A 24,471-nucleotide genomic window follows, 5' to 3' on the forward strand; every position below is an offset into this window, starting at 1 on the left:
GCGGAGCAACACTGATCTTAAGTCAATTTGAAGTACATTTGACCTTTGACCTTGACCTTTGTGCTAGAGACAAGTGGTATTCTGTGCATTAAAGATCTATCCATGACGATCATAAAGGATCTAGGTATGATTTCCTTGTAATGTCCAGAGGCCGTGAGATAGTGATCTGAAGTTTGGCAAAAAATTTGCTAAGAATTTCATAAATGTCCTATTTCCATTTATTCACGACTTTGGTACAGTAATCAAACATTTGGCTCCCAATTTTGACCAGTTGATCCATCAACTCATATGAAACATTCTCAGCTACTGGAAAAAAAAACATTTGTAAGGTTAAAATCATGTATTATTTGTAAAGTTAAAATCCTATTGATGATCTAGATGACTTTTTATTTATTTATTTATTTATGATTTAGATTACTTTTATTGTAATGGTGTAGGTTGAACCAAACATAATGATTAAATACCTAATATTATGTACATCTGGTTTCTGTGTCTCAGACAGATGTGGAACCTTGCAGTGATGGGTGTGTGTGTGTGTGTGTGTGTGTGTGTGTGTGTGTGTGTGTGTGTTAAAATGGTTTAAAACCACTCTGTGTGTTTGGCCTGGCTGACACTCCTTCTTCACAAAGTAAGAAGCATATCAATTTTACATTATTGCTGGGGACAGGACGTTCCCTTCAGAATGTAGGCCCTACCCTTATTGGATCAAACATATATTGGGTCTATTTTTTGTCTTTCTTTCTCCCTCCCTTTTCTCTCTAAAGAATTGACAAGAATCTGGGTCGTCAATGGGATCTGAAGCTACAAGGATAAAATACAACTTTAATGCGACTTTGACATGCAGCATATTGAGGCAAAGCCATAACAACAGGAAGAGAAGGCTACGGCCCATTTAACTGGCATCAATGTACAAATGCGTTCTTACACAGCAATGACATACTGCACTGACAACGAAGATAAGCTGTCGTTTAGAAATGACAATAAAATACAATACAATACCATAGAAGAATGCTGTAACTGACTGCTGGTAAGGAGCACAGAAATCCAGACCCTTTTGAAATGACAATAAAGACAATAGAATAGGATATTATGCTGTAACTGATCGCTGGTATTTTTCCTTCTTGTCTACGGAAGAAGAAGAAGAGAAAAACTTGAATAAATAAAATAAACAAACTGGCAAACAAACAGAAATAAAACAAACTCTTGTTTATATTTCCCTGTTTTCGTTTGGAGTTAAATAATAACACTTAGGAAGATAAGAGTCTCTGATTTAAATAGTTAAAAAACTTGTTTCCGGTTTTTTTCTTGTTGGATTACTTCTAATGGGCCTGCAAGGTTCCCATTTGCCTCATGTGGCTTCAATCCCCCTTTTTCCTGTACATATTTCCTATCCTCCACCCCATCCCTCTCTCCTCTCTTCCCCGTGTCCAGTCACCCCAGTACAGCCTCTGGCTTCGGCCTCCCTCCTTTTTGTCTTCCTTCCTTTGCTCCCCGTCCTCTTCTCTCCATTCATCCCTCTCTTCATCTCTCCTCCTCAATCCTTTCGCCAGCGGTTCTTGGGTTTTGCCTCAGGAAGTGGGGGTGGAGCGGCTGGGGCGGCCTTGGCTGGGGGTGGACTGTCTTTCTTTCCCAGGCTAATCAGTAGGGCAGGGAGCTCCACAGTGATAGCTTTCTCTATCTTGTCAATCAGACAGCCTGACGACCAGGAACAGAGGGAGGACAGCTGCTTAAAGCCTGATGGAGGGTTGATGCCAAAGAAGTCCTGGTAGGCCTCTTTGTCTGGCAGGTCGAACTTGCTCACCTGTAGAAATGGAGAACACACAAGTTCTATACATGATATACACACGTTATATACATGGTAGTTATACACACATTATATACACACACACACACACATTATAGACATGGTAGTTATACACACATTATATACACACACACACACACATTATATACATGGTAGTTATACACACATTATATACACACACACACACACATTATATACATGGTAGTTATACACACATTATATACACACGTTATATACTTGGTAGTTATACACACATTATATACACACACACACACACATTATATACATGGTAGTTATACACACATTATATACACACACACACACACACATTATATACATGGTAGTTATACACACATTATATACACACACACACACACACATTATATACATGGTAGTTATACACACATTATATACACACACACACACACACATTATATACATGGTAGTTATACACACACACACACACATTATAGACATGGTAGTTATACACACACACACACACATTATATACATGGTAGTTATACACACATTATATACACACACACACACACATTATAGACATGGTAGTTATACACACATTATATACACACACACACACACACACATTATATACATGGTAGTTATACACACATTATATACACACACACACACACACATTATATACATGGTAGTTATACACACATTATATACACACACACACACATTATATACATGGTAGTTATACACACATTATATACACACACACACATTATATACATGGTAGTTATACACACATTATATACACACACACACACACATTATATACATGGTAGTTATACACACATTATATACACACACACACACACACACATTATAGACATGGTAGTTATACACACATTATATACACACACACACACACACATTATATACATGGTAGTTATACACACATTATATACACACACACACACACACATTATAGACATGGTAGTTATATACACACACACACACATTATATACATGGTAGTTATACACACATTATATACACACACACACATTATAGACATGGTAGTTATACACACATTATATACACACACACACACACACACATTATATACATGGTAGTTATACACACATTATATACACACACACACACACACATTATATACATGGTAGTTATACACACATTATATACACACACACACACACACATTATATACATGGTAGTTATACACACACACACACACATTATAGACATGGTAGTTATACACACACACACACACATTATATACATGGTAGTTATACACACATTATATACACACACACACACACATTATAGACATGGTAGTTATACACACATTATATACACACACACACACACACATTATATACATGGTAGTTATACACACATTATATACACACACACACACACACATTATATACATGGTAGTTATACACACATTATATACACACACACACACATTATATACATGGTAGTTATACACACATTATATACACACACACACACACATTATATACATGGTAGTTATACACACATTATATACACACACACACACACATTATATACATGGTAGTTATACACACATTATATACACACACACACACACACACATTATAGACATGGTAGTTATACACACATTATATACACACACACACACACACATTATATACATGGTAGTTATACACACATTATATACACACACACACACACACATTATAGACATGGTAGTTATATACACACACACACACACATTATATACATGGTAGTTATACACACATTATATACACACACACACATTATAGACATGGTAGTTATACACACATTATACACACACACACACACACATTATATACATGGTAGTTATACACACATTATATACACACACACACACACACATTATATACATGGTAGTTATACACACATTATATACACACACACACACATTATAGACATGTTATATGCACATTACTCACACACATTTAATACACATTGTGCACATTACATACACATTATACACACACTTTGCACACCTTAAACACACGTTATATACATATTCCATACACCCATTACACACACAATCCATGACACCTACACCCCCTCCCCCTCCCTACACACACTCTCTCACTTACATTGGTCTTGGCCAGGATGGACTTGAAGATGTAGAACTTGTCAGGGTCTGAGACGATGTCCCTGAACACCTCGTCGGGGTCGCTGAACCAGCCCAGCTTCTCGTGGTATGTATGGAGGTAACGATCTACCAGCAGGGCGTGGATCCTGACCCGGATGGCGTGCTGGCGGATGAAGGCTATCTTGTTCTCCAGCTGGTTCTCAATGACCTGAAGATAGAAGAACAAGGAGATTATTGTCAACAGCAGAGGTGAATAAAGATGGCGTCCCCCATGCACTTATCACAAATGCCTCGTTTCGCTAAGTTCACCAAATTGTACATCACTCTCCATGACTCTTTTGTTTGCATGGTCATTAGCACAGTATACATGATTCCAATTTTAGCTTGAAGACGCCGGGACTTTGAAAAACCAAAAAAAAAGTAGATTGTGCTGATTTACTGGCACATTGAACCATATACACGTCATAGTTTCAAAACTCAGTGGATAGTGCTAAACAATGACATCACATCTGAATTCTGACATCTTTATGCACGTTCGCCATTGTCACAGATTTTAGGTGCTTTTCTCAAGTGCACAACGGCAGGAGATGGTAGCTTCTCGAGCAGCAAGGTCTCCTCCCGTATGAAAAGCCATGGGCTGGTGTGTGCGTGTAATGTGTTTGTGTGTATTCTGTAATGTCTGTAGGTGGTTGAGCTTCACCTGGTTGAGGTCTTCGAGCAGTGAGATCTCCTCCCGTATGAAGAGCTCTCGGCTGGTGTCGGCTGCGTATTCTGTGGGCCAGAAGGAGCTGACGTAGACCCGGGGAGGCTCTGTGGCGTTGATGAGAGGAGCCATGGACCAAAACAGGGCGCCGTAGACACGCATCAGGTCCTGGGAGGACAGGCTGTCTGCCTTGTTCAGGATGATGCGGATCTGGGACTCTCGGCCCTAGAATGAATGAATTCATGGATGGATCAATGAATGAATGAAGAAAACAGAGTTTAGAAAGGTTATTAAAGTGTTATTAAGTGCTAGTCCAAGACTGACTGTATATTGGGCAATCTAAGGCACTTTGCTTTGCACCATAGACATATAATTACTAGAATGAGAAAGGAATCTAGTCTTTTGTAATTTCAGTTGAGTTGACTTTTGATAAAGCAAAAATGTTCATGCTGAACTTACTACTTTTGCTTCCTGCCTTACCCCTATTGGTACACTCAATATGGCTGCCGGTCCACCCAACACTTACGTTCTAGTAATTCAATTTCTATGCTTTACACTTCTTTACCTTCATCTGTTTGAACAGTGTCGCCAGCTCCCCGCCCACGTCCAACTTGGTGGGGTCAAACATCAGGAAGATGAGGTCAGCACGGTCAATGAACCACTGACACACCTCGCTATAGGGGTAGCCTGGATGGGGAAGGACGACCAATCAGAGGCTGTTTTACTCAAAGGTGTGGTAGTATACAGTGAGTTACGTCTTTTCAGCATTCCATTTCTGTGAATTTGTAGGTGTGTGTGTTGCATGCAGTGTGTTACCATTCGGTGTGCATGAGTGTGACTGTTAATGAATCTCTGTCTGTTCTCCCACCTCTCTCCTGCTGCTTGTGATTGTCACTTCACAGCATGTAACAAATATCTAAAGAGTGTACATGATCTAATACACATGGCTGTATATGAGAGGTTAGTGTGTGTGTGTTCTACTCCCCACCTCTCTCCTGCTGCTTGCGGTTCTCAATAATCCCAGGCGTGTCCACCAGGGTGACTCTCTCCAGCAGTTTATGGGGCATCTCAATCCCCACCAGCCTCTCCAGGAACCCCTGGCCAAACTTCTCCAGAGGGGAGAAGGACCTGGAGCTGTCAGCTGCCATCACGATGCCCTCCACCGAGCGGAACTTGTCACCGTGCATCACCACTGTGTACTCAGATGTAGTGGGCTCAGCACCTGGGAGAGAGTGGGAGCAAGGAAGAGGGGGAGAGGTGGGAGGGAGGAAGAGAGGAAGAGGGGGGAGATAAGGAGGAAGAGAGGGTGGTTAGAATGTGTAAGAGAGAGATTAATATGAGCAGCTATCCAAATAGTTTACTCAGAAAAGGAAGCAGTTGCATTGAGGCATGTTTGTATTCCGGAGAGAAGTGGACTGGGAAGGGTGCAATAGATGACAGATCAGTAGTAGATAGACAAGATGTGGAATAGAGTGAATGATAAAGTGGAAAACCTTGTCTGCGGTGTAGACTGGTAAGGGGTGTAGACTGGTAAGGGGTGCAGACTGGTAAGGGGCGTAGACTGGTAAGGGCTGTAGACTGGTAAGGGGTGTAGACTGGTAAGGGGTGTAGACTGGTAAGGGCTGTAGACTGGTAAGGGGTGTAGACTGGTAAGGGGTGTAGACTGGTAAGGGCTGTAGACTGGTAAGGGGTGCAGACTGGTAAGGGGTGTAGACTGGTAAGGGCTGTAGACTGGTAAGGGGTGCAGACTGGTAAGGGGTGTAGACTGGTAAGGGCTGTAGACTGGTAAGGGGTGCAGACTGGTAAGGGGTGTAGACTGGTAAGGGCTGTAGACTGGTAAGGGGTGCAGACTGGTAAGGGGTGCAGACTGGTAAGGAGTGTAGACTGGTAAGGGGTGCAGACTGGTAAGGGGTGCAGACTGGTAAGGGTGCAGACTGGTAAGGGGTGCAGACTGGTAAGGGGTGTAGACTGGTAAGGGCTGTAGACTGGTAAGGGGTGCAGACTGGTAAGGGGTGTAGACTGGTAAGGGGTGCAGACTGGTAAGGGGTGCAGACTGGTAAGGGGTGCAGACTGGTAAGGAGTGTAGACTGGTAAGGGCTGTAGACTGGTAAGGGGTGCAGACTGGTAAGGGGTGTAGACTGGTAAGGGGTGCAGACTGGTAAGGGGTGCAGACTGGTAAGGGGTGCAGACTGGGGTAGACTGGTAAGGGGTGCAGACTGGTAAGGGGTGCAGACTGGTAAGGGGTGCAGACTGGTAAGGGGTGCAGACTGGTAAGGGGTGCAGACTGGTAAGGGGTGCAGACTGGTAAGGGGTGCAGACTGGTAAGGGGTGTAGACTGGTAAGGGGTGCAGACTGGTAAGGGGTGCAGACTGGTAAGGGGTGTAGACTGGTAAGGGGTGCAGACTGGTAAGGGGTGCAGACTGGTAAGGGGTGCAGACTGGTAAGGAGTGTAGACTGGTAAGGAGTGTAGACTGGTAAGGGGTGCCATGAGGGCTTTAGAAATACATTTGATTGATTGACTGATTATCAGAGTAGAGTGTTGGTCAGGAGTTCGTCTGGTGAAACTCCAGGCCCAAGCTATGTGACAGGTGCTCTTACCTGTGTAAAGTTGTTGTGGGGTACCGTGCACGCCCAGCAGGTAGTTGATCATGGAGGATTTGCCTACAGACCAGGGTCCCAGGAACAGTACCATGGGCTTGGAGGTGATCTCTCCATCTAGAGAGAGAGAGAGATAGTGAGAGAGAGAAAGAGAGAGAGAGATAGTGAGAGAGAGAAAGAGAGAGAGAGATAGCAAGAGAGAGAAAGCGAGAGAGAGATAGTGAGAGAGAGAAAGAGAGAGAGAGATAGTGAGAGAGAGAAAGAGAGAGAGAGATAGCAAGAGAGAGAAAGCGAGAGAGAGAGAAGGGGGGTCACTTTGTAAACTTTGTCAATGGTACACTTTGTCCCACAAGGGGGCGTTCATTGCATACATCATGGTACTATGGATTGAGCCCTCAAGCTCTAACAAGCCTGGGTTAAGTGAGGCCTGGTCACCCACACAAAGCTGTATATATATGCTGAGGCATACAAAGACACTTTCTGGAAAGCTCCTGTGTACACTTGATTACTGGCAGGTGTATATGCAGTTAATTAGTTTATTTATGTTTAATCGATTTTCCAGTTTCTTCAGGCAAAGGCACCCTGAGAATTTAGACTAAGCTGGCACACAACTGTGTATAGTATTGCCCATTTGCCTTGGGAAACCCCATTGCTAATGACAATGTCTACAAGGACTGTTGGTAACTAGACTTATGCTTGTCTGTTTTTTCGGGGGAAATATAGCATTTTGTTGTTCTTTGTGTAACAGGTTGGTAATGAACAGAAGGTTAATAGCTAATGGCTGAAGGCTAATATGCTAATACTAATAAACCAATCTGAACAATGCTAACCAGGCTAAAGGCTAATACGCTAAGACAACAGGTCAGTATAAAACCGATTACAAATGCTAATAGCTAATGGCTCAAGGCTAATGCTAAGTGGTTGGACAGGCTACCTGTGACCTCGTGAGCTCTGAGCTCGTTGTACTTGTAGGCCGTCTCCATGGGCTTGATGGCTGAGTGGTAGATGTGCTGCAGCTTCTTCATAGCAGCTGGAGAGGAGAGAGGGATGAGGAGAGGAGAGAGGGATGAGGAGAGGAGAGAGGAAGAGAAGAAAGAGGGATGAGAGGATTGAGGGGGAGAGAGGAGGAGAGGAGAGGATGAGGGGGAGAGAGGAGAAGAGGAGAAGAGGACAGAGGGAGATAGAAGAGAAGATGATAGAGGTGGAGAGAGGCAGAAGTAGCAGATGAAGAGAGTAGGGTGGGAGAGAAGAGAGGAGACAATACATTTTGCATGGTCATGGTAGTCATTGTATTGTAATGGATGCACCATGAATGAACTAACCTGACTCATTGTCATGGTAGTCATGGTAATATAATGGAAGGCCCCATGAATGAACTAACCTGACTCATGGTCATGGTAGTCATTGTATTGTAATGGATGCACCATGAATGAACTAACCTGACTCATTGTCATGGTAGTCATGGTAATATAATGGAAGGCCCCATGAATGAACTAACCTGACTCATTGTCATGGTAGTCATGGTAATATAATGGAAAGGCACACACACAGCCACACACACATACTCACACACACACACTACCATCCAGTCCACACCTTGAAACAATTTCCACAGTAATTTTAGCAGAAAAGGCCCAGTAGATTTCTCAATCCCTCCTGTTCACATATAAACAGAGTTTTTCCTGGTCAGCTCATGTGGTCCCCAAAAAAATCAGGGTATTTTTCACAATTAATCTTTTCTAGATTCCTTGCATCCTCTCTTTGCCTGCTTCTCAATACACAATGGAGAAGAAAGTCCAAGGTCCCTCCCCTTGGACCTTCTCCTCCAATACGAGTGAGGAGGTGGTGAGATCAAAATGGAAGGAATCGAGGAATGATGAATTGAGAAAAACTCAGGGCCTACTTGTAACTCTTGTTTGCTCCTTACCAGAGAACTCAGGCGAGGATTCAGCAGAAACCAATCGGAGCATCTCATCGATGTGGGAGCAGTCTCTGAGCTTTGCTGCCTCCTCACCCACTGCCGATTGGAGGAAAAGCCTGTCAGTCAACTCAACTATGAGGTCATCAGACAAAGGTCGAATCCAAACTTGACATATCCATATCCCTGACTCAGGAGAATATAATTTCCCCTGCATTATCATGATGCTGTACATTGAGTATACAAAACATTAGGAACACCTTCCTAATATTGAGTTGCACCCCCCACCCCCCTTTTGCCCTCATCGAGCATGGACTCTACATGGTGTTGAAAGCGTTCCAAAGGGATGCTGGCCCATGTTGACTCCAATGCTTCCCACAGTTTTGTCACGCTGGCTGGATGTCCTTAGGGTGGTGGACCATTCTTGATACACACAGGAAACTGTTGAGTGTGAAAAACCCAGAATCGTTGCAGTTCTTGACTCAAACCGGTGTGCCTGACACCTACTACCAAACCCTGTTCAAAGGCACTTCAATCTTTTGTCACACCCATAAACCATCTGAATGGCACACATACACAATCCATGTCTCAATTGTCTCAAGGCTTAAAAGTCCTCCTTTAACCTGTCTCCTCCCCTTCGTCTACACAGATTTAAGTGTATTTAAAAAGTGACATAAATGAGGGATCATAGCTTTCACCTGGTCAGTTATGTCATGGAAAGAGCAGGTGTTCTTAATGTTTTGTATACTCAGTGTATGCTTGTAATACGCAGTACAGTGTGCATACATGCTTATCTGTCATGTAGAATAGGGGAATCCTGTCAGCTCTATTCATTACATTTATATCTGCAACTTTTCTGAACATTCAGAAAGAAATGTAATGTGTAGAACAGATTTAACTGTCTGCCATGTAGAACTGGGAATCATGTGAGCTCTATTCATTACATTTCTATCTGAACATTTCACCTTTGATCTCCCCTGAACATGACACCAATTGACTTCCTGCCATGACAACAGAACACTGACTGACCACAGCATCTGTTGTGTGGCTCTGTAGCCATCCATCCATGTTGTTATATCAGTGTCCATCTGCCCATCTATCTATCTCTTCCCTTCCTCCCTCTATGTCTGTCCTGTTTATTTCGGGCTCAGCTAGGGGTTATTCCTGATGCCACCTTTAGCCACACATATCAGGTTCTGGGGCATGGCATGGGCCAGGGAAAGAGGAAGGGATGGAGGGAGGGAAGGAGAGGAGGGAGGGGAAGTGGTTAGAGAGAGGAGAGAGAGAGAATGAGAGAGAGATGGAGGTTTAGAGATAATGTAAGAGCCAGACCAGATCCTATGTCTTTTATAGCTGGTGCAAACACTACGGCACCAAATGGCAGAGAATGTCAGTCTCCTGATTACAGTAGCACTCGCTCATCATGGCTTTGAATACACTTGAGTTGACACTGTAAAGTTGACAGTTGGCTCCTAAGAGCCGACTGAAGTGTATTCAAAGCACTGTGAAGAAGCAAGTGGGGAGATATAACAGGATCCTGTAACCCCATCTCTACAATATGTAACTTAAAAGTGCCCGCCAGAGGTACTTTTAGCCAGAGCAATCACATTTAGTATAGAAAGAATAAATATCGACACATTGATATAAACAAGTTTGTTTCCAAATTGTTTGGACAATAACGTTTTTCTCGTTCAAATGATAAATTCTAATAACGCAGTACTCTATACCTTTTACTGGTGCTTCTGCCTTTGCTGGTGCATCCTCCACTGTCACATCCTCAACAGGCGCCTCCTCAACAACAGTCGCCTCCTCCTTAACAACAACAACAGGTGCCTCCTCTTCCACCACCGCTTCCTCCTCAAAAACATGTACCTCCTCCAAAACAGCTGCCACCTCCTCCACCAGCTCCTCCTCCTTCACTGCCTCCACAACCACCTCACCTGCTTCTACAGGTTCTGGAGCGGCTTCCGCAGGTTCCGGAGTGGGTTCCGGAGCAGATTCCTCTACAACAGGCTCTGGTTCTGGAGCCACCTCCTTGACCACCGCCTCTGGCTCGGGTTCAACCACTTCAGGTTCCACCGCAGGTTCTGGCTCGGATTCAACCAGCTTGGGTTCCACCACAGGTTCAGCCACTAATACTACTTCTTCCTCTACTGCCTCCTCTACTGACTCCTCTACTGTCTCCTCTACTGCCTCCTCTACTGCCTCCTCTACTGCCCCCTCTACTGCCTCCTCTACTGCCTCCTCTACTGCCTCCTCCTTGGCAACCTCCTCAGTCGTTACCTCCTCAACAACAGGTTCCTCTACTGCAAGTTCTTCTATTGTTTCCTCTACTTCCTCTTCAACTACATCCACTTCCTCCTCCATGGCCACAGCTTCCTTAACTGCTTCCTCTTCCTCTACAACCTCTTCTTCCTCAGCTTCATGTTCTGCCTCAACCTCCTCTATAACCTCTTCTTCAGACGAGGGAGCTTCCTCCACTACTTCTTCTTCAGACGAGGCAGCTTCCTCCACTACTTCTTCTTCAGACGAGGCAGCTTCCTCCAGTTCTTCCTCCTCAGACGAGGCAGCTTCCTCCACCCTCTCCTCTGATGCTTGGACCTCCTCTGAAGTCTCTGCAGACTCCACAGATTCCCCCTCAGCTACCACCTCCTCAGATGCAGACTCCTCCTCCTCGCTCGCCAACCTCTCCATGGGGACCTCCTCTGTGGAGGCTAGGGGCTCCTCTTCGCTAGCCAACCTCTCCATGGGGACCTCCTCTGTGGAGGCTAGGGGCTCCTCTTCGCTAGCCAACCTCTCCATGGGGACCTCCTCTGTGGAGGCTAGGGGCTCCTCTTCGGCCGGTGTAGCAAGGCTTCGAGGGGGGTTACAGGACTGACACACGGAGCCTGGGGCCGGGGTGTCGTTGGAGGAGATTTGTCCTCCATGGTCATCTGTGGAGTCACAGGAGAGGTCACAGGAGAGCGGCACGTGGAGATGCAGCTCATCGGGGCTGGAGGCCTCCACCACTAGGTCTGCAGAGACAGAGAGAGAGACAGGCGAGTCTGTTAATGATAAAGATGTCAGTATAAAGAGAGTGAAGGGTTTAGGTCTGGTAATCACTGAACGGCCATGTTAGAAAAGACAACAGCGAGCAAGATATAGGGGGTGGCAGGTATGCTAGTAGTTAGAGTGTTGGACTAGTAACTGAAAGGTTGCAACACCGAGCTGACAAAGTAAAAATCTGTCGTTCTGCCCCTGAACAAGGCAGTTAACCCACTGTTCCTAGGCCGTCATTGTAAATAAGAATGTGTTCTTAACTGACTTGCCTAGTTAAAAATAAAAATAGGCGGCGAGCTATCAGATGATATAAAGTATTGAGCGTATCCACACATCATCATTTTGCATAAGGAATGGGATCATTCAGTTCAGACTTTTGCACTGTCTCCATTACTCAAATGACAGATTAGCAAAAATATACCCAAATGTTGACCCCAAGTGTTTGAGATGCCACCAGAGTCCAGCGACTCTGGGAGACATGTTTTGGTCATGCCAGCTTTGAGGCCTCTGGGACCACATTTTTGAGGCATTCTCACATATGTGTAATACAACTGTTAGCCCCAACCCGGTCACTGACATTTTTTAGTTACTTCCCCTAGACCAGAATGCTACCATGCATCAGGCTCGCCACCTTGTCCTCTTTCACTGGAAGTCTGCAAAGCCGTCCTCCTTCATGCAGTGGGTTAAGGAGGTGGTGTCATCTCTGCCCCTGGAGTGGGTTAAGTACACTGTGCTTGGGTCCCAACAAAGTTAGGCTTTACCTGGTCCCCATTAATACAATACGTGGAGAGCCTGTCTTTTACTTTGTGTAACTCGCATAGTTTGGTCAGCAGTCATGTCTGTTCTAGTGGCCATTTGTTCTGATAAGAATTTGTATTGAAAATGTTTCCCCATTGTTTTTGTTTCTATTACTGTTTGTTCCTGTTTTTCATTCCCTTTTTTCCTTTTAACTTACTTTTATAGATGCCTTGGTGGGTGGGTGGGAGGGAGGGGGAGGGAGGGAGGGAGGGAGGGAGGGAGGGAGGGGAGGGAGGGAGGGAGGGAGGGAGGGGGAGGGAGGGAGGGAGGGAGGGAGGGAGGGAGGGAGGGAGGGAGGGAGGGAGGGAGGGGAAAAAAGAAAAGACAACAGCCTCTCTGTTATTGATCATGGTTTGATTTCTATAACTTTCTAGAAGTAATGATTTCTAATCATCATGATGATGTGGCAAGTTACAATTTGCTTTTTGAATGTCCGATATTTTGAACTTGATTTTGAACTTGATTGCTGAACTTCATCAACAGTGGAATAATGAAGAAAATACCCAAATATAGCTAGTGGATTACTCCTTTAATCTTCTTGTAAAGCACAGACGCATCCAAACATCTTACTGGATCAACTTACATGTACAGACATACAGACATTACGGATAAACCCAATTGCTCTCTTTATCCAAAATAGACCTTATTCATCACACTGGACACTTTCACAGCCGCTCTTTATTTTCCTGCATCAACGCCTGTCTGTCCAGAACAGACTTGGTGTGTGACTGTGTGTCCAGAACAGACTTGGTGTGTGACTGTGTGTCCAGAACAGACTTGGTGTGTGACTGTGTGTCCAGAACAGACTTGATGTGTGACTGTGTGTCCAGAACAGACTTGGTGTGTGACTGTGTGTCCAGAACAGACTTGGTGTGTGACTGTGTGTCCAGAACAGACTTGGTGTGTGACTGTGTGTCCAGAACAGACTTGGTGTGTGACTGTGTGTCCAGAACAGACTTGGTGTGTGACTGTGTGTCCAGAACAGACTTGGTGTGTGACTGTGTGTCCAGAACAGACTTGGTGTGTGACTGTGTGTCCAGAACAGACTTGGTGTGTGACTGTGTGTCCAGAACAGACTTGGTGTGTGACTGTGTGTCCAGAACAGACTTGGTGTGTGACTGTGTGTCCAGAACAGACTTGGTGTGTGACTGTGTGTCCAGAACAGACTTGGTGTGTGGCAGTGTGTAAAGCCAAGAGCAGATTGAATACTCAACAGCCTCTCAGATTGCTACACTCAGATTTCAGCTCCTTGAATGGAGATGCTTAGGCCTGCTTAGACTATTTGAGGGGAGCAGACCTGGGTAAAGACAACCCTGTAGAGACAGACTCCGACAACAAACCCTGTGTCAGGAAGTCATATTATAACGTGTCAAAATGATGGGAACTCTGTTCCTACACATTCTCTCCCTATTGTACCCCTGTTTATATAGCATAACCTGGAGTAGCTTAGACTGCATGTTTGTAGACGGTGAAATCTGAGCTAGCGACAGTAATGTACATGTAGCCATGGATAGTAAGTAACCTCTGACACAGAATAATTAGGAGACCCGAGTTACAACCCCAGGTCATTGCACATACACATGACAGTGTGTACTCACTAGGAATGTAATATTGGTGGGTTATAATGCTGACAATGACCAGAGGAGGTGATGAATGGGCATAGCTCACACACACACACACACACACACACACACACACACACACACACACAGGAGGTGATGATCGACCGATCATGAGCAGTAAATTGTTTACTTGTGAATCAGAGCCAGAATAGGAAGCCCATAGAGAACACAGAGAGCACAGAGAGTCCCATTTGTGTACCATGGACGGTCATGGACAGTCACACGGGTGCTAAGCTTTCCGCCCTGACCCATTTGATCAATGCGTGTGTTGAGTCAGATGCGACTTATCTTCAGTCTGAGGCTCTTAGGTCAAAGGGCTTATGGTGCATTTTTCACATCCACATTTAACATTGACATTGGGCCGGTAGAAGACGCGAGCGTCATTATTCCTGTCTGAGTTGAGGATAGATCAAATCAATCATGTGTGTTGGTATGTGTATACATTAGCATACACAGTCACAAACCCATATGCCACCATAGGTTAGCCTATAGCTTAGCGATTAGTCAGTAGCTGCTAGCATTGGTCAACAAGATGTGCCACCTCTTCTCAGAAGAATAGAGAATCACACAGCACAGCTGAGAATCACGCCTAAACACCTGAGTCATCATCACCATACAACTACGTTAGCCTTTAGCTTAGCAATTAGCCGCTTGATGATAGCAATGGGCAATGTGCCATGTGCCATGTTAGCCGTTTGCTAGCAATTAGCCTGTTGGCGCTAGCTGTGAGCAATGCAGCTCTTCTCAGCCAACTCTTGTCAGCCATTGAAGGTGAGAATCACACTGCAGCTGTCCATGCCATGGATACAACCTGATCCATGCTGCTGCCTTGAAACATGAACCTGCAGACGTACACACAGAGGCCGTAAAACACCATCATTTGTCTCCCACTGTGCCTCACTACACATCCCACAACAGACCGTCCTAACAGGCCTGCTAAGACCTCACAGGTTGGTATTTAGACAGTTGGGGACATGTGTGACGATGTATGTTCCTTTGTGGTCCTTTAGGTCCATGGCATCCCCACTTAACTGTTTAGGTAGTTTATGTAACATGGAAGGAGGGTGCCTCTGTATGTTTTCTGTATGTTTTTATATTTCGGAGCTCTATAGCTTCAAGCCTGGGTCTTCTAAAGGCCACAAGTCTGTATTAGCCCTGTGAGCTAAAGCCTAGGCATTAGCTAGGGGAGCTAACAAGAGTCTTCGGGTTCCAGGCATGGTTTTGTAACCTGACTGATATAGAGTCTTATAGGCCTTTTAGCTGAAGAAATGACCCCTCCGTTACAGTTTCCTGTTGACCTGAACTCATCTGGCTGCTGAAAGCAGACAGAGGATACCGTCCGTATTCTGAAGTAATGTTTTTCAGTCCTTCTACTCGTCTAAGTATTCGCGGCATGTGTTATCCTCGGACGTCCAGGCTTTGCTCACGTGGCCTGTGACAGAGGCTAGGTATTCGTTACAAACCATCAGCACCTCATCCTCGGCGTCAGTCAGATAGCATTACTTCAAAAACGGGGATGTAAAAAGCCACCGTCTGTGTACCAAATGGCACCCTATTCCCTACATATGTGCCCTGGTCAAAAGTAGTGCACTAAAAAGGGAATAGGATGCTCAGTCACACTCTGGCAAAGCCTGAAAGCACATGGATTTCCAGGGCTCTGATCACAGATCTCCCCGGACAAGGAGAGGGCATCACTGATCTATCCGATCGGTAAGCAGTGTCCTATTCGGCAAGAGTGTAGCGCAAGTAACATTAAAAAAGCATCTGCTAAGTTACACATTTATTTATGTATGTGTTCCTACAGCATATTTGTCCTGCAGCACCAGTCTGCCACAGACAGGGGGCGGTAATGGGTTATAAAAAGAACCTGCGAGGTGTTTCTCTCTCACCCCTGGCATTCAATATAGCATTTGGCTCGCTGACCCCCGATCACAAACAGTCTCCCACCGACTTAAGTGTACCCTGGGTGTCCCTAATTAAATAAAACCAACAAGATGGGGGGTGTGTGTGTGTGTGTGTGAGAGAGAGAGAGAGAGAGAGAGAGAGAGAGAATATGTATGTGCTGAAGGTGGGTGGATGGGTAAAGGGTGTGTGTGTGTGTGTGTGTGAGAGAGAGAGACAGGAACTTGGAAGGCAATGTGATTGGAAATACAGAGGAGCCAAATGAAGTGCTCACTGCCGCCCTGCCGGGTTGGATGTGATCCATGGACATAGTGCGACAGCGTCGTCAGTCGTCTGCACAGTTACATGAACGTGTGTACAGACGGCAAGAATTCTAATGGTGTAACGTTGTCAGGTTACCAGCATGGTAACAGGGTCACTCAGGGTCACTCATTAACAAGTGACAGTTTGTTTGTTTATGTTGACTTCATATATATTTTTGAACTACTTTGCCCTTTAAGGGCCACTATAATCATTTAATGAAGATTCTGTGGTAAGAAATGGAGCTAAGCAATAGCAATAGAAATAGTCGAGACAGTCATGACTTAAACCGACCAAACATCAATCACAATGAGGAAAGGAAATAACAACATTGTGACTTATATCGAAACGTTGATCCCGTTGTCAGAAAAATACAAATGTGTTTGTTGATACAGGCATTCCACAGGATCGTATTCGGTAGTTAGTAGCAGCCAAGTAGCTTATTGAATTAGAGTTAACATAGTTAGGGGAGATGGAGGGATGGAAAGAGGGATGGAGGTGCGGGAGAATGAAGAGACTCCATATGGGAATGATCGCTGGGGTTTTTCCCCTAAGCTTAGATAAAGATCACTATAAAAGTTCAACAGCAGTGAAAGAGAGAGCGAGAGAGAGGGGGAGAGAGAGAGAGAAAGGGGGGCTTGTCAAGATTGTTCTAGCAATCAAACAAATACAGCACGAATAGGCTGCTGCATTGAAATGCTGTTATTACACAGTTATGTAACACCGGACAGTGAACCTGGTCCTGGTGGGTCACCAGACTGCCCTGCCCTGGCAGTGTGAGTACCCAGGCAGAATACATCAAAGTGAGGATGGAGTGGGACAGGTGCCTGGGGCATGGTGCCTGGGTCCTACTGGTCTCAATCAGGGATATGAATAGATCTACAATGAGTCAGATAGAATGGAAGGCAGGGAGAGATTATTCCACTGCTATATTCCACAGGAGTGACGTTGTCCTTCCCTGACGATTGTCACCGGCCTTGACGACAGCCTTATTGTACATAGGCACAGCAACGGGCAGGGTTTCCCAAACTGGGTCCTGGGGCCCCCCCTGGGGGCACGTTGTGGTTTCCCCCAGCACTACACTGCTGATTCAGGTAACCAACTCATCATCAAGCTTTGATTATTGGAATCAGCTGTGTAGTGCTGGAGTAAAGAAACAAAACTTGCACCCAATGTGGGCCCCTGGACTGAGTTTGGAAAACCCTGTTCTAGGGGGCTGTAGCTCTGTCACTATCATTATGGATTTCCATCGCGGCATCCATATAGGGACAGCCATTATCAGTGTGTACTGTCCAACAGACAGGCTGCTACTGAACACTGCTGTAGTCTGTCCTATAGCATCCACTTTGTCCCAGCATGTGTGTGTGGGGGCTTTCCCTAGTACTGGGGGCTTTCCCTACACGTGGACTACTGTCTAGGTACAGCTGCAGTTTATCAAGCTATGTAGACACAAATAGGTTTGCAGAACTACAGAGAAATGGCTTTTGCATTTAGAATATCAAATGCATGGACTACATTGTACATAGTCTTTGATCAAATCCCAAGGAACCCTAATTGCAGACTGTGTGCGTGCGTGCGCGCGCGCGTGTGTGTGTGTGTGTGTGTGTGCCTGCGTACTGTGTATGTAGTAAGGGTGCAAACAGACCCACACTGGCAGTGGGTGTGCCTATAAGTCTCTGTGGTGTTTCTATGGTGACTGGTGACAGCAGCAGACTCACTAAGGCTCCAGCCACCTGACTAACTACAGAGGCCTGGAAGGTACAGGGATTAAATGACAGCAAGGACAGGCAAGGGTACCCCCCCCCACACACACACACTGGTGTCACTGCTCAGCAACACTGACATTTCCACCCACAGCCAACACACCCTTCTGATGTACTAGCATAGGTGTGGCACAGGAGGCTGCTCAGGGAGGACGGCTAATAACGGAATGGCATGGAACACCTGGAAACCATGTGTTTGATGTATTTGATACCATTCCACTTATTCTGCTCCAGTCATTACCAGGAGATGTGTGTGACAGAAGTACTGGACACATACTGTATTATATATCAGCATTATATGCACAAGCAGCATTCAACTTCTCACTTATCATTCATTCATTCATTCAGTCATTCATTCAGTCATTCATCATTCATTCATTCATTCATTCATTCATTCAGTCATTCAGTCATTCATTCATTCATTCATTCATTCAGTCATTCATTCAGCGCACACTGACAGAAATGTCATCCTCTGTCTCTTCCTCGTTCTTCCTCCATCCCTAAAGCATACATTACACACAGTGCCATCGGAAAATATTCAGACCCCTTGACTTTTTCCACATTTTGTTAGGTTACAGCCTTGTTCTATAATAGATTAAATATACAGTGGGGCAAAAAAGTATAAAAAAGTGTAATTTTCATCATCGGTACCCTTCAACTATGACAGACAAAATGAGAAAAAAATCCAGAAAATCACATTGTAGGATTTTTAATGAATTTATTTGCAAATTATGGTGGAAAATAAGTATTTGGTCACCTACAAACAAGCAAGATTTCTGGCTCTCACAGACCTGTAACTTCTTCTTTAAGAGGCTCCTCTGTCCTCCACTCGTTACCTGTATTAATGGCACCTGTTTGAACTTGTTATCAGTATAAAAGACACCTGTCCACAACCTCAAACAGTCACACTCCAAACTCCACTATGGCCAAGACCAAAGAGCTGTCAAAGGACACCAGAAACAAAATTGTAGACCTGCACCAGGCTGGGAAGACTGAATCTGCAATAGGTAAGCAGCTTGGTTTGAAGAAATCAACTGTGGGAGCAATTATTAGGAAATGGAAGACATACAAGACCACTGATAATCTCCCTCGATCTGGGGCTCCACACAAGATCTCACCCCGTGGGGTCAAAATGATCACAAGAACGGTGAGCAAACATCCCAGAACCACACGGGGGACCTAGTGAACCACACGGGGACCTAGTGAATGACCTGCAGAGAGCTGGGACCAAAGTAACAAAGCCTATCATCAGTAACACACTACACCGCCAGGGACTCAAATCCTGCAGTGCCAGACGTGTCCCCCTGCTTAAGCCAGCACATGACCAGGCCCATCTGAAGTTTGCTAGAGAGCATTTGGATGATCCAGAAGAAGATTGGGAGAATGTCATATGGTCAGATGAAACCAAAATAGAACTTTTTGGTAAAAACTCAACTCGTCGTGTTTAGAGGACAAAGAATGCTGAGTTGCATCCAAAGAACACCATACCTACTGTGAAGCATGGCGGTGGAAACATCATGCTTTGGGGCTGTTTTTCTGCAAAGGGACCAGGACGACTGATCCGTGTAAAGGAAAGAATGAATGGGGCAATGTATCGTGAGATTTTGAGTGAAAACCTCCTTCCATCAGCAAGGGCATTGAAGATGAAACGTGGCTGGGTCTTTCAGCATGACAATGATCCCAAACACACCGCCCGGGCAACGAAGGAGTGGCTTCGTAAGAAGCATTTCAAGGTCCTGGAGTGGCCTAGCCAGTCTCCAGATCTCATCCCCATAGAAAATCTTTGGAGGGAGTTGAAAGTCTGTGTTGCCCAGCAACAGCCCCAAAACATCACTGCTCTGGAGGAGATCTGCATGGAGGAATGGGCCAAAATACCAGCAACAGTGTGTGAAAACCTTGTGAAGACTTACAGAAAACGTTTGACCTCTGTCATTGCCAACAAAGGGTATATAACAAAGTATTGAGATAAACTTTTGTTATTGACCAAATACTTATTTTCCACCATAATTTGCAAATAAATTCATTAAAAATCCTACAATGTGATTTTCTGGATTTTTTTTCTTCTCATTTTGTCTGTCATAGTTGAAGTGTACCTATGATGAAAATGACAGGCCTCTCTCATCTTTTTAAGTGGGAGAACTTGCACAATTGGTGGCTGACTAAATACTTTTTTGCCCCACTGTATGTGTTTCTCATCAATCTACACACAATACCCCATAATGACAAAGCAAAAACAGGTTTTTAGACATTTTGCTAAATAATTAAAATAAAAACCGTAAATATCACATTTACATAAGTATTCAGACCTTTTACTCAGTACTTTGTTGAAGCACCTTTGACAGCGATTACAGCCTTGAGTCTTCTTGGGTATGATGCTACAAGCTTGGCACACCTGTATTTGGGGAGTGTCTCCCATTCTCCTCTGCAGATCCTCTCAAGCTCTGTCAGGTTGGATGGGGAGCATCGCTGCACAGCCATTTTCAGGTCTCTCCAAAGATGTTAGATCGGGTTCAAGTCCGGGCTCTGGCTGGGCCACTCAAGAACATTCAGAGACTTGTCCCAAAGCTACTCCTGCATTGTCTTGGCTGTGTGCTTAGGATCATTGTCCTGTTGGAAGGTGAACCTTCACCCCAGTCTGAGGTTCTGAGCGCTCTGGAGCAGGGTTTCATCAAGGATCTCTTTGTACTTTGCACAATTCATCTTTGCCTCGATCCTGACTAGTCTCCAGGTCCCTGCCAAAACAAACATCCCCACAGCATGAGGCTGCCACCACCTCCATAGGGATGGTGCCAGGTTTCCTCCAGACGTGACTCTTGGCATTCAGGCCAAAGAGTTCAATCTTGGTTTCATCAGACCAGAGAATCGTGGTTCTCATAGTCTGAGAGTCTTTACGTGCCCTTTGGCAAACTCCAAGCTGGCTGTCATGTGCCTTTTACTAAGGAGTGGCTTCCATCTGGCCACTCGACCATAAAGGCCTGATTGGTGGAGTGCTGTGAAGATGGTTGTCCTTCTGGAAGGTTCTCCCATCTCCACAGAGGAACTCTGGAGCTCTCTGTCAGAGTGACCATTGGGTTCTTGGTCACCTCCCTGACCAAAACCCTTCTCCCCCGATTGCACAGTTTGGCTGGGCGGCCAGCTCTAGGAAGAGTCTTGGTGGTTCCAAACTTCTTCCATTGAATAAGTACCCTTCCCCAGATCTGTGCCTCGACACAATCTTGTCTCTGAGCTCTACGGACAATTCCGTTAACCTCATGGCTTGGTTTTTGCTCTGACATGCACTGTCAACGGTGGGACCTTATATAGACAGGTGTGTGCCTTTCCAAATCATGTCCAATCAATTGAATTTACCACAGGTGGACTCCAATCAAGTTGTAGAAACATCTCAAGGATGATCAATGGAAACAGGATACACCTGAGCTCAATTTCGAGTCTCAAAACAAATGGTCTGAACACTTATGTAAATAAGGTTTCTCTGTTTTTTATTTGTAATACATTCGCACAAAAAAAATGTTACCTGTTATCGCTTTGTCGTTATGGGGTATTGTGTGTAGATTGCTGAGCATTTTTTTAAATGTACTGTATTCCATTTTAGAATTAGGCTGTAACGTATCAAAATGGGGAAAAAGTCAAGGGGTCTGAATACTTTCTGACCTGCAGCCTCTATGACACCGTGTCAGGACAAAGTTGTATTGCTACATCTCCATGACCCTGTTCTCATGATCAGCCTTTCATACCCTTTTATCACAAACCCTCGTATATGGTCTGCACTGCAGCCATTGCTATTTCCATTCATGCAAAGAATCTGACTTTCATATGTCCCCCTTGCCCTCTTTCTGAGCAGAGGAGCATGCCCATCTACAGTAATAAAAACTTCACGGACTAATTTGTTTTCTTCTTCTAATCTTAATGTATGTAATCTTACCTGCAGCGACCAGGACAAGCAGGGAGAGCAAGCAGGACACAGAGACCTGTAGAGGCTTCATTTTGGCTGCCAGGGGCCTCCCCCTTCTACCAGCAGTTATATATACCCCTCTGGAGAAAGGTCAAAGGGTGTGCCAAGGAAGGAGGGGCCTGGTAATGTCACAGGCAGCAACTACACCCACGTCAGCCATTCCGTGTCTAAGTAGAGAGGCCTGGGTGGCTGGCTGGCTAATGGGTAACATAATGTCACACAGCAGCAACTGCATCCACATCTGCCATTTTGTGTCAAAGCAGTTGCCCTGGTTCTATAAGGGGAGAGAACAGACTGGGAAAGATGTCAGGAAGTTTCACTGTTCGTATTGGGAACCCTCTTTTCACGCCACCTCGATACTGAAATGACTTTTTCGTAGCAGGTTAGGAGAACTTTATATATTTTTTATTTCACCTTTATTTAACCAGGTAGGCAAGTTGAGAACAAGTTCTCATTTACAATTGCGACCTGGCAACTTACACTGATGGTTAGGATAATTAATGTAGCAGGTTAGGAAACTGAGGTCAAGGTTTGGAAAAGGGTTAGGGAAAAGTGTGTGAAAAGAGTGTATCCCGTTCGTATTGGTCAATAGTCACCATAGGGACGGTTTCCCGGACCCTAATTAAGAGCCTACTGCTGGACTAAAAAGCTGACTCAACAGAGAATCTGAAAGTCATTTTTGCTCCAGGAGTAGGGTTAATCTAGGTTCAGGAAGTAAGGTTAAATAGGTCAGGACGAGACAGAGTCGGATACAGATTCAAAAAACAAAGATACCAACTTCCCCATATAAAAAAAACGAGTTATAGTATAGAAACGTTTCCATTTGAGATTTGATTAGCTGTTCTGAGGCAACACTGCTGAGTCTGTGCACTTCTATTTTGATTCGAAAGTACAACAGACTGAACATAATTAAATGATATAAATAATGTATTTTGGGAAAGGAAAGGGGGATACCTAGTCAGTTGTACAACTGAAATGGGACATAGGTTTTATGGGTTTATGGTTTAAACTAGCTGCCAGCACCCCGTTAATCTAGCGGTGTTGTAACCTTAAACCCTTTACAAGATTAAATAAGACTAACACCGGGGTGCTGGGATGAAGAATAGGACTAAATCTAATCAAAGCAAACTTTAAATGCACTTTGAGTGAAGTTAGGGTTGATCCTATTCTTTGGCTTTGATTCTTGGTTGGGGTGGAGACGTGAATCCAACATTATAAATGATTCATTTGTAGACCAACTGGAATTTGTTGACAACCAAACACAAATCAAAATCCCTTTTGCAATACAGTAAATAGGCTATTAACTTGTCGACAATTTAACAGATGATATGTTGGATTCACGTCTCCAAATAAACCAAACATTTTATTTAGATAATAGGATTAGTGGCCAGTGGTTCAGATGAAACTATCCAAGCATTAGATATCCTTTAAATCCATGAGCTGGCAAGATAGAAAAACCAACCTTTGTGCCCTTGAGCAAGGCAGTTAACCCTGAACAACAACTGCTCCCCGGGCGCAGATGACGTTGATTTTCCCCACCAATGGTTAAGGTTAGGATGGGGGGAGCCGACACTTGTCCTAGGGGAACTTCACCAAGCACTCAAACGCTAGGGGATTCTAGAACTTTAGAGCCACTTAAATAGCACCACCTGGTGGACAATTGTGGGAAATATCAATTTAGAATCTGTGACGCATTACTTTAATGAATTTACAGTACTTTAAAGGTCCAATGCAGCCGTTTTTATATCAATATCAAATCATTTCTGGGTAATAATTAAGTACCTTACTGTCATTGTTTTTAATTAAAATGTTAAAAAATAAACAAAAATAGCTTTGCGAAGAGCAATTTCTCAAGCAAGAATGTATTTATTATATATATTTTTACATGTATTTATTGAATATTCGAAACATACAATATACTTGCAGTGAAGCCGCTCAACAACTAC

At 44.4% G+C, this 24,471-nt stretch overlaps 1 protein-coding gene across 3 annotated transcripts; it reads right to left on the minus strand.

Moving 5' to 3' along the window:
• Window positions 1-802: 802 nt before the first annotated feature.
• Window positions 803-22,602, minus strand: wu:fb80c09 (sarcalumenin). Of its 3 annotated transcripts, none has more exons than XM_042304633.1 (11): window positions 22,496-22,602; window positions 11,982-12,163; window positions 11,090-11,927; window positions 9,159-9,248; window positions 8,166-8,261; window positions 7,232-7,348; window positions 5,622-5,855; window positions 5,199-5,320; window positions 4,631-4,858; window positions 3,932-4,138; window positions 803-1,801 (listed from the first exon to the last, which is right to left on the minus strand). In XM_042304633.1, exons 1-11 carry the CDS (start codon window positions 22,554-22,556, stop codon window positions 1,535-1,537), a joined length of 2,442 nt encoding a protein of 813 aa, XP_042160567.1. In that variant the 5' UTR covers window positions 22,557-22,602; the 3' UTR covers window positions 803-1,534. The 3 variants fall into 3 exon arrangements, with proteins under 3 accessions (XP_042160567.1, XP_042160571.1, XP_042160565.1); XM_042304637.1 differs by having other exon boundaries at window positions 11,090-11,835; window positions 11,890-12,163; XM_042304631.1 differs by having other exon boundaries at window positions 11,090-12,163.
• Between the last annotated feature and the right edge of the window lie 1,869 nt (window positions 22,603-24,471).

Source organism: Oncorhynchus tshawytscha, linkage group LG02 (assembly GCF_018296145.1).
Source record: "Oncorhynchus tshawytscha isolate Ot180627B linkage group LG02, Otsh_v2.0, whole genome shotgun sequence".
NCBI classification, from domain to species: Eukaryota; Metazoa; Chordata; class Actinopteri; order Salmoniformes; family Salmonidae; genus Oncorhynchus; species Oncorhynchus tshawytscha.

What these genes read in the sequence shown, in the direction of transcription:
- wu:fb80c09 (XM_042304631.1), bottom strand. Translation starts at nt 22,556, where the DNA reads ATGAAGCCTCTACAGGTCTCTGTGTCCTGCTTGCTCTCCCTGCTTGTC. An exon ending in TCCAGAACCTGTAGAAGCAG is followed by an intron (nt 9,249 to 11,089) that starts GTGAGGTGGTTG and finishes TCCAATCGGCAG; the next exon opens with TGGGTGAGGAGGCAGCAAAG. An exon ending in CACTGTTCAAACAGATGAAG is followed by an intron (nt 4,859 to 5,198) that starts GTAAAGAAGTGT and finishes CATTCATTCTAG; the next exon opens with GGCCGAGAGTCCCAGATCCG.